The following is an 11,354-nucleotide window of genomic DNA, read 5'->3' on the forward strand; positions in this document are numbered from 1 at the left end:
GAGGACTGACTCTGAGCTGGCTGGCCACAGCCACTGTACTGTGCACAAATAAATAAAGGGTGACTTTGTGAGGGACAATTAGCCTCTGTGCAGCTATTTCACCCTTCAACCTGTTACAAATTACAAATCTGTCTATCTCCTCCTCAAATCTACTCAATGTCCCTGCATCCACCACACGGAGGGTAGTGAATTCCACAGATTCACAACCCTTTGAGAAAAGGGGCTGGGTTCAGTTGCAAGGTGAATTATGGAAAATGTTAAAAGGGCAGTGGGCTCTGCAAAGTTTCCAGAACAAATAATAGCACTGAGAACATGGAAAGCTGCAGGTACCTTACTTCAGGCACAGCAGATAAGGCAAGAGCTATGGGAAGGGCCGGCAATCAACACAGGACTGAGGGTATTGTTCTTAAATCCACACGGTATACAAACCACAATAAATGAGCTTGTAGCGCAGATTAAAATTGGAAGGTAGGATATTGTGGACATCACTGCAAAGGGCTGGGAACTGAATGTCCAACAGTATATGTCCTACTGAAAGGTCAGGCAGATGACTAGAGAGGGCGGAGTTGCCTTGTTAGCAAGAAACAAAATTAAATCAATAACAAGAAGAGATACAGGTTCAAAATGTTTAGAATCTATGTGGGTAGAGTTGAAGAACTGCAAAGGCAAAAAAAAAGATACTGATGCGAGTTATGTACAGTGCAGGCCTCCTAGCAGTAGTCAGGATGTGGGGCAGAAAATAAATCAGTAGATAGAAAAGGCATATAAAAAAAGGCATTATTACACTAATTATAAGGGACTTCACTATGCGGGTAGTCTGGGAAAATCAGGTTGGTAGCAGATCCCAAGAAAAGTAATTTGTGGAATGTCTAGGAGATGGTCTTCTGGAGCAGCTTGTGGTAGAACTCACTAGGGAGCAGACAGTTCTGGTATTGGTGATGTGTAATGAGGTAGACTAAATTAGGGAGCTTAAAGTGAAGAAAACCCTTAGGGTCAGTGGCCATAATCTGATAGAATTCACCCTGGAGTTTGAGAGGGTGAAGCTGGGATCAGATGTAACGGTGTTACAAGTGAGTAAAGGTATCTACATAGACATGAGGGAGGAGCTAACCAGGGGAGCCAAGCAGGGAAGACAGTGGAGCAACAATGGCAGGTGTCTCTGGGGGTAATTCAGGAGACACAGCAGAAATCCATCCCAAGGAAAATGAAGCATACTAAGGGGAGGACAAGGCAGCCACAGCTGATAAAGGAAGTCAGGGACAACATAAAAGCAAAAGAAAAAGCATACAATGTGGTGAAGGTTACTGGGAATCCAAATGATTAGGGAACCTCTTAAAAAAAAACAGCAAAGGACAACTAAAAAAAGCAATAAGTGGTAGAGCAGACAAAATATCAGGGTGAGCTCGCTAGGAATATAAAATGAGATTGCAAGAGCTTTATTTTTAGATATATCATCGAGGGCTGAAGGGCCTGTACTCACTGTAATGTTCTATATAAAAGATAAGCGAGAGGCACTGGACCACTGGAAAATGAGGCTGGTGAAGTAGAAATGGCAGAGGAACTAAATAAATACTTTTTATAGTTTTCACAGTGGAAGATGGTAGCAGCACATCTGAAGTTCAAGAGAGTCAGGGGCAGAGGTTAGTGTAGTGGCCTTCATGAAGGAGAAGGTACTGGGGGAACTGAATGGTCTGAATGTGAATAAATCACTTGTCCTCAAACCTGGCATTTAATTCACATGTGAACCGCCAAAACACTGTCTCCAAGCAGAGGTACCTCCCATTTATTAGACCTATCTTCACAAGGTCTCAAAAAAAATCAAGATTCTGCTCATTAGATAATATGCTTCCTAACCCATTTGTTTAGTGATTTATGTACAGAATTCCTTTTGACTCACAATTGAATTTAGCTTCTTTTCTCTACAGCTGTTGCATTAAATGGATCCATACAAGATTACATCCTTGCTGGTCTGACAGCAAACACAGAGTATGAGGTCAATCTCATGGTCTCCACGAATGGAGGGAGCACCATTGGTTCCAATTTGACCATCACTACCAAGATGTTTGGTAAATATATCAATTTGGATATTAAGACTTTTTAGAGTTGTGCAAGGTTTTTATAAAGAGACATGTTACCATGGAGTACTGTGTACAGTTTCACTCCTCTTACTAATACTACCATTAGAAGCAATTTCAAGAAGGTTCACTGGGCTGATTCCTGGGATAAAGGGATTGTCTCTTGAGGAAAGGTTGAGCATATTGGGCCTGGACACATTGATGTTTAGGAAAATGATGTGATCATATCAAAACATGCAGAGGGGCTTTGATCAGGTAAATGTTGAGTAGAGATTTCTCCTTATGGTAGAGTCTGGAAGTAGAGACCACAGTGTCAGAATAAGGGACTCCCCATTTAAAATGGAGATGAGCAAGGATTTATTTTCTGAGAGCTTTGTCAGGCTTTGGAAGTCTGGCAATGGACGTTGGGGCAGTGAATTTATTTAAGTTGGAGTTCACAAAGTTTTGATTGCTGAGGGAGGCAAGGGTTTTGGGGGAAGGACAAGTACAGTGGAGTTAAGGGCACAATCAGATCAGCCCTGCACTTTCATATTGTCTTTCATTGCAATAAATTGTTTTGAGCTTTGCTTAAGTATTTTGTTAAATAATTTGAAATAAATAATATTTTACTAGTGCACAATGTTTTTGGTTAGTACATCTGTTATTGTTAGTGAGGAAGAGCATGGATAACAAAATATTTAAGTGATATGAAAACAATTCACTTCAATAAAATTACAGTTAATGCACAAATTTGCTGGCCTATGACTTAACTGAGCACCAGCAAAGAATGAGCATCTTCTGCATCCACAAACCACCATGCAGTCCATCCAATCTTCTTTCTCATTAACTTCAGTAGGGTGAAAATAGCATCTAGGGGGGAATGTGAGCACCAACTGGGCTCATGAACATGTCAAAATCTCGGGTGCTCCTCCCCAACCTCAACCCTCTATACACCATGATATATCAGGCGGCATTGTGGCTCAGTACTGCTGCCTCACAGCGCTATGGACCTGGGTTCAATTCCACCCTCGAGCAACTGTCTGTGTGGAATTTGCACAATCTCCCTGCTTTGGTGTGGGTTTCCTCTGGATGCTCCGGTTTCTTCCCACAGTCCAAACATGCATAGGTTAGGTAGATTGGCCAGGGGAAATGCAGGGTTACTGGGAGAGGGTGGGGGGATGGGTCTGGGAGGGATGATCTTCAGAGGGTTGGTGTGGACTCAATGGGCCGAATGGCCTGCTTCCTCGCAGTAGGGACTCTATAACCAAAACACATCTAACTGAGGCTTGACTTCAGCAACTTCCAACAAAGTTCGCTTGCACGGAAACATCATTGCAGATATGGGGTCAAAGCAAGAGTGAAGATCTCCCCAGTTCACTTTTAGCTGAGGTACGTTGTCTTTTATCAGGTACTGCTCACTCCATGTCATTTTAACTTTTTGTGCAGGTTTTCCTTCACTTAGTTTTGCACTGCATTATCTTTGTCTTTGGATATTAATAACTGTTACCTTTTCTTTCATTAGATGATGGAGAGGCTGAAGCCTTCCTGATGGTCACCCTTTTATTTGCTCTGTTAACAGCGCTGATTTTTATAGCAGTGTGTATCTATCAGCGACGCAGGTATGTGGCAACAATGCATTTCAACTTTGGACTAGGATGGACGGACTCTCAGTGAGATAGGCTTTATAATAAAGTAGCGTTCATTTCTTCTTTTATCCCTTGAATCTACAGACTTAAGAAACATTTCTGGCCCAACATTCCAGATCCTGCCAATAGTACGCTTGCTCAATGGATGCCAAAGAAATTAACTGAGGTAATTTGTGTTTAATTGATCATTCTTTATGTGTGAGAGTAATGAGTGATTTTATCTTGCGAGGACTAGCAGCAGTGTTGATTCTACATAATGATAGTGCCTTGTATAGAACAACCCCTTTAAGGAATCAATAGTGTGATGGTTATAAAAATTCAGAAGTCCAGGCAACCATGGCAGTGTAGCTTAGCAACTTACCACACACTAGACTAAATCAACTTGTTGATACTCTTGCTGTTTTAGACCTTCAGTTTTAACCTTCACAATGGAGCTGTAGTAAAGTATCACCATAGATATGATGGGCCAAATTGTTTCTTTTTCTGCTGCTGGAGCTGAATTGAGGTAATTTTGTTCTGTAAGTGACATTGTGTCAGTGCAGATTTCTGCTGGAGGTTGTTGAGGTAAAGACTGATAAGAGCTGAAAATGTGTTGTTGGAAAAACGCAGCAAGTCAGGCAGCATCCAAGGAGCAGGAGAATCGACGTTTCGGACATGAGCCCTTCTTCAGGCTCATGCCCGAAACGTCGATTCTCCTGCTCCTTGGATGCTGCCTGACCTGCTGCACTTTTCCAGCAACACATTTCAGCTCTGATCTCCAGCATCTGCAGTCCTCACTTTCTCCGTAAAGACTGATAACCCAATTTAAAATTATCCATAATTGTTCCACATGCCTACAAAGCTGAAGAGATGATATTAGCATTACATAACCTATTATTATTGGAAACGAGGATGGGGTTGACACTGGCACAATGACATTTATTGCCCAGCCCTGATTTGATTCCCTACAGTATGGAAAAAGGCCAATCTGCCCAACAAGTCCACACCGACTCTTCCCAAGAGTAACCCATCCAGACCCATTTTCCTCCGACTAATGCACCCAACACTATGGGCAATTTAGCATGGCAAATTCACCTAACTTGCAAATCATTTTGGACTGTGGGAGGAAACCGGAGCACCCGGAGGAAACCCACACAGACACGGGGAGAATGTGCAAACTCCACACAGACAGTCACCTGAGGTCGGAATCAAACCTGGGTCCCTGGCGCTGTGAGGCAGCAGTGCTAAACACTGAGCCACCGTGCCACCCCTAAGCTGAAACTGGACTGTCTTCTTTAATCTTTGCAGTCATTCTACTAACTGCACTGCTGAGAAATAGTTGAATAGGGATTAGGCAGCATTCTAGCGTAAATAAATATTGACAGACACATCACACAGCATGTCCTACCTTGTACTTTTAAAGGATGTAATTCTAACATTTCCTATATGTTTCTGCTTTAAAAGGATGTAAAGGAGCTTAAGGAGGAGCTGAGTCCAAAGACACAGATCCAGGTTGTCCATTATGGTAGCTTGACCAAAGCCAACGTTGATAGCACCAATTACTGCTGGATGCAGGAGATAAAACATGGACAATATCCAAAACCTGAGGGCAACGGCTTAAATGAAGTAAACAGCAGCACCACACAGTCCCTACAGGTCCATAACTCCTGGCAAAATGTGTCAGGTCTGCAAGAAGATTTCCAGACACACTACATTGTCCTGGAGTATAATGGGATGAACATAAGTGAATACAAGAAACACATGATTCCAACACTTGCAGTTGCCCCATCAGACTCCAGACAACCTCCTTTCTCCTGTTTATCTCAAATTACTCCTTGCGAAGAACAAAAGGGATTATCATCATTTCACCATTTCCCAGACAACGGCCCTGGTAAAACACCGCAGGAATCAAATGATGAAATAAATGAATGGGAGCTGTTACATGGTTTTCCATTTTTAATGAACTTGAATATTGGTTAAAGTCCTCAATGTGTATGCAGCTGAATATATTGTGATATGGATTGTGAATATATTGTGATGCACAGGGCTAGATGGGCCAAGCATCTTTGCCTTGCTCATATGTTTGTGCAACAACTATAACAACTTGTATTTATATGGCACCATTAGCATAGTAAAAACATCCCAATGTGCTTAAGGAGGATAATCAAACAAAATCTGACACAAAGCCATATAAGGTCCATATTAGGACAAGTGACCAAAAGTCAAAAGGGCAGATTTTGAATAACCTCTTCACAGAGGAGAGAAGTAGAGAGTTGTGGAGGTTTAAGTTGGGAATTCTCATGTTTAGGGCCTAGGGAATGTCAGTATTGGAATAATTAAAACCATGGACACAGACATCTTGGAGTGCAGTTACCCTGACAGGCTGTAGGAGGTTGCAAAAGTGAGAGTGGAGATAACACTAGCATTGCTATCAATTAATACTATGCTTTAAAGTTTCCACTTGTCTCAAAACGCCTGTCTCAATTTACATTGGCACTATGCTCCGAGATGCAAAACTTAGTGCAATAAACCTACTCCACTACCTGAGGGAAAACTAATTGAAATGGCTTTTAAGAACAAATAGTTTTAAAAATAATTGTGTCTTCTTACAAACTGGAACTTCTCAGTATTAAAAATTCTCCAGCTTCAGTAGAAAATTAGTTACTGTTGTAGTAAAATCCCAGCAGTTTCTATAATGTTATATTCCTGTTCCTTGCAGCTTTTCACCCTCCATTATTTATATTGTTTCTTGGCCTTTTTTGGTTCAAGAAAAGGCTCAATGGCTTTGGTATGTTTGCATTATTATCACAGAATCTCTACAGTGTAGAATCAGGCCATTCAATCCATTGAGTCCACACTGACCTTCTGAAGAGCGTCCCATCCAGACACACCCCAACCTTATTCCTGTCACCCTGCATTTCCAACAGCTAATCCACCTAGCCTGCGCATCCCTGGATGCTATGGACAGTTAAGCATGGTCAATCCTTCATGCACATCTTTGGACTCAGAGAAAACCATAGTAACCCTATGTAGATGTGGAGGGAATGTGCAAACTCTGTACAGACATTCACCCGAGGGTGCAATTGAATCCAGGTCCCTGGTGCTGTGAGGCAGTATTGCTAACCACTGAGCCACCATGCTGCCCAACTCTTGACTATGACCGACTTTCGCGTCGTTTCTTGTCTCCTTCTTTTCCTAAGATTGATGTTCCTCTCATGCTGAATGTGAGGGAAAACATTGGTGCAAACATAAAACTCTCATTAGAGGACCAGATTTTGGAACTGTTCATCTGTTCCACCTTGTGCCAGTGAGCTGACTGGACTAAACTCTGTGGTAATCTTTCCCTCCTTTGTAATGAAGAACAATGCAAACAGAAGAAAACATGCAGGAAAGAGAATGAAAAGCTGATGTGAATCCATCATAACTTTCAAAAGGTAACTAGATGTGGAGTCAAAGCTTCATTTTCAGGATTTTTTCTTTCATTCATTCACGGGATGAGGATGTCGCTGGCCAGGCAGCATTTATTGCTCAATTCTAATTGTCCAGAGAGCAGTTAAGAGTCAACCACATTGCTGTGGGTCTGGAGTCATATGTAGGCCAGACCAGGTAAGGATGCAGGTACATATAGGTTGTTAAAGTAATCAGAGCTAACACACAAATGATGGGCCCAATTACATCCTTCTGTCCTGGAGGATTTTGTGATACTCAGATAAAATGTAGGCTAAGGAAAGACGTGACAGTAAACTCACAAAAGACCAAAAAGTTACAAGTTGAATTTGTTTATAGAAGTGGGTGTTAAGATATATGAAAGGAGAAAAAAAAGATATGACTTAAAATTAAAGTGGAAGAAGACTGTGAACAATGACAATGCCTATGAAATAATATGAATATTGAAACAGGAATTAGGACCCAACAGTAGAGAATCTAATCTAATCTAATCTGTTAACTCGTGATATTATTGCGAGTTGAAGCTCTGAATTCTACATTGTAAATAGTTGAAATACTCTGGTAACTGTTACAGACTAATTATTTAATTGTGTCTGAAGAATATTATGGTGCACGAAAAGTGCATTAAATTAAATTGTTGTTTAATTGAATGACAAATATTAGGATCAACCATCTCCATACCTTGAACTTATTAGCATTAGTTCCTTATATACTTAATACAAATGTACACTTTTACTTGAAATTATAGATATTGCTGATCAATGTATTCAGACATGCTCGGACTTACACATATTGAGCAGGTAAAACTTGAACCTTCCTCCCACCCTGCCCAGGCCCAAAGGTAGAGACACTGACATTATGGCCTGAGAGTCTCCTGATTGAAGTTTTTAAAAATGTGCACGCTGACTCCACCAAGTGGCCAATATAAGCAATTCAATTTTCTTTTTTATTTTGAAATGTATTATTGTGTAGGAATTAAATATAGCTGTTAATACACAATTATTTACTAACAAAACTGGGGTGGGCATGCTTTTGAGATAATTTAGCTCATCTGTTTTTTAAACCTTCCTTCTTGCCTTTATTACCTCTAAACTTCACCATTTTGACACACTCCTGGCTAGCCTCCCAAATTTTACCTTCTGTACACCTGAGGTTAATTGAAAACTCCCATCAAGTCCCATTCACTTATTTGTAGACCTACTTTGACTCAAAAAGTGGGGTGCTGAAAAAGCACAGCAGGTCAGGCAGCAGGAGGAGAGTCAGCATAAGCCCTTCATCAGGAATGTTTTGGGGAGGGGGGTTAGTGCCCAAGGAGGCTGAGAGATAAATAGGTTGGGGGGGGGGGAAATAAAGGTGATAGGTTGGAGTGGAGGGCGGAGCAAATAGGTGGGAAGAAGGATGGACAGGTGGGAGAAGTCCAAGAGGGCAGTGCTGAGTTGGAGGGTTGGGTCTGGGATGAAGTGGGGCAAAGGGAGATGAGGAAACTAGTGAAATCAACATTGATCCCGTGTGGTTGGAGGGTCCCAAGGTGGAAGGTGAGGCATTCTTCCTCCACGCATCAGGAAGCTAAGATTTGGCAGTGGAGGAGGATCAGAACTTGAATGTCCTTGGCAGAGTTGGGGGGTGGGGGTGAGTGCGTAGTTTAACTGGTCAGCAACAGGGCAGTGGGGTTGTTTCGTGCATGTTCTTTGACTCCTGGGGAAGCATCTCTTGGTTTTTGAAATTCTCAGCCTTCTTTTCGTATTGCTCCCTGGTCTTGCTCCCCTTCCTCACCTTTATAATCTCCTCCTGCCCGACAACCTTCACAAGGTCTGTACAGCTCCCACTGTTCCCTCTTGTGCACCTTGAACTTTATTAGTCTCACTGTGTTCCTTCAGTTACATAAACTGTAAACTAAGGAATTCTCTACTTAAATCTCTTCTTCTCTACCTCTCTTTCCTCCTTTCAAATGCTCCAAAAATATACTTTTGACCAAGCTTTGGTCGTGTTTCCTAATGTCTTTAGATGGTCTGGTGTTAAATTTCAATCCGTGACCCTCCTGTGAAGTTCTTTGGGACAATTCACTGCAGCACAAAAGTTCTAATATCCTCCCTGGTCTCTCAAAGTAAAATTATTGCATTTCTGACATTGGCTTTGAAATTACATGACTGCATTCTTGCATACAAATGTTAAATGCATTGACTTCAAAATCCTTGAATGACAGAGACAAGAGTTTCTTCGAACATTTGAACATTGTACATTATACAATGAAATTCTTTCCCAACTAAATATTGCATTCATACGAAATGAGTGTTTATAATACAAACATTTGTAAAAGTTAATAAAACTGTTGCAATATCAGTGTTGTATTTGTTTAAAAAAGAGCAAAAATATATTTTTCTATGCTTATAAACTTGGTAAGGACAGGGCCATGTAGATGTGATGCCCTCTGGTGACTAATTTGTGTAACATATTTTGGTAAAATTGTGCCGTGATGATGTGATGCCCTCTGGTGACTAGATTGTATAACATATTTTGGTAAAATTGTTTCTTGTGGTGCAATGTTAAAAGTTCTCTGAGTAAATCTAGCAATCTTATCTATTGCACATTAAATTGTTAACTTATGAGACTAATTAATGTTTCTCGTAAGTACTTTTGTGGTTATTGATTGTTGTGACTACTACATTTTGCATCGTGATTGCAATATTATTCACCATTACCCTTTAGAACCACAGAATAATTTTCCTTTGCATAATTCTGCCTCTTTTAAATTACCACAGCTGCACAATAAAAATTAAAGGGACTGCAAACTTAAACAGATTGACACGAGCTCCAAAAAATATTGAGACCAGATGATATTCAGATCGTGCAAAAACTCTTCACAGCCACTGAAGTGGTTTTGAAATTGGAAACACAACACACAATGTTCACACCAAACTAGAGGGTTTGAGCTATAGGGATAGGCTGAATAGGCTGGGGCTTTTTTCCCTAGAGTGTTGGAGGCAGAGGGGTGACCTGAGAGAAGTTTATAAAATCATGAGGGACATGGATAGGGTGAATAGCCAAGGTCTTTTCCCAGGAGTTCAGTCCCAGAGCACACAGCTTTAAGATAAAAGATTTGAAAGGGATCTGAGGGGCAACTTTTTCATGCAGAGGGTGTTGTGTGGATGGAATGAGCTGCCAGAAGAGGTGTGGAGGCTAGTACAATTACAACATTTGAATGGCATCTGGATGGATATATGAATATGAAGGGATATGGGCCATATGCTGGCAAATGGGACTAGGTCAATTTATGATATTTGGTTGGCACAGACGAGTCAGACTGAAGGGTCTGTTTCTGTGGTGTAAAACTCCACAACCAGCTTAATGCTGATGTTCAAACTTCCTGAAATTTAATTGTGTTGATTTGCAACAGCCTTTTCTAGAGTCATAGAGATGTACAGCATGAAAACAGACCCTTCAGTCCTACTCATCCATGCCGACCAGATATCCCAACCCAATCTAGTCCCACTTGCCAGCACCTGGCCCATATCCCTCCAAACCCTTCCTGTTCATATACCCATCCAGATGCCTTTTCAATGTTGCAATTGTACCAGCCTCCACCACTTCCTCTGGCAGTTCATTCCATACCCGTACCACCCTCTAAGTGAAAAGGTTGTCCCTTAGGTCACTTTACTATTTTTCCCCTCTCACCCTAAACCCATGCCCTATACTTCCCCCACCCCAGGGAAAAGATTTTATCTATTTATCCCAACCATGCCCCTCATGATTTTATAAACCTCTATCAGGTCACCCCTCAGCCTCTGATGTTCCAGGGAAAACAGACCTAGCCTATCCAACCTCTCCCTATAGTTCAAACCCTCCAACCCTGGCAACATCCTTGTAAGTCTGTGCTGAACCCTTTCACGTTTCACAACATCTTTCTGAAAGGAAAGAGACTGGAACTGCATGCAATATTCCAACAGTGGCCTAACCAATTGTCGGAGAAATCAATGTCCTGTGCAGCCGTAACATGACCTCCCAACTCCTGTACTCAATACATTTGTTATGTAGAACTGTTACCTGTAGCACAGTAAAGTCTCAAAATGGAATCATATCTCAGAAATAATAAGCAGAAATGGTCACTGAGTGAATGCAGTATTGAATATGAGCCATTCAGACCAGCAGGCTCCCAAGTTGAATACTCAGGTCTTTGGGGAGCTGGCTGCTGTCAGGACAGAAGTTTCTCCATTGACAATCATACCCTAGG

General features: G+C 41.4%; 1 protein-coding gene across 4 annotated transcripts in view; it reads left to right on the forward strand.

Annotated features, from left to right (window-relative positions):
* LOC122565377 (interleukin-6 receptor subunit beta-like) overlaps nt 1-6,808 on the forward strand; it is a 109,657-nt gene extending 102,849 nt beyond the window's left edge. For all 4 annotated transcript variants that reach the window (XM_043721289.1, XM_043721288.1, XM_043721290.1 and 1 more), the window contains 4 exons: nt 1,926-2,066; nt 3,577-3,673; nt 3,785-3,866; nt 5,144-6,808. In XM_043721289.1, coding sequence (XP_043577224.1) covers nt 1,926-2,066; nt 3,577-3,673; nt 3,785-3,866; nt 5,144-5,659 — 836 coding nt within the window. In that variant the 3' untranslated portion in view covers nt 5,660-6,808. The remainder of the gene's footprint in view (nt 1-1,925; nt 2,067-3,576; nt 3,674-3,784; nt 3,867-5,143) is intronic.
* Nucleotides 6,809-11,354: the final 4,546 nt, after the last annotated feature.

Source organism: Chiloscyllium plagiosum, chromosome 31 (assembly GCF_004010195.1).
Source record: "Chiloscyllium plagiosum isolate BGI_BamShark_2017 chromosome 31, ASM401019v2, whole genome shotgun sequence".
Taxonomy (NCBI): Eukaryota; Metazoa; Chordata; class Chondrichthyes; order Orectolobiformes; family Hemiscylliidae; genus Chiloscyllium; species Chiloscyllium plagiosum.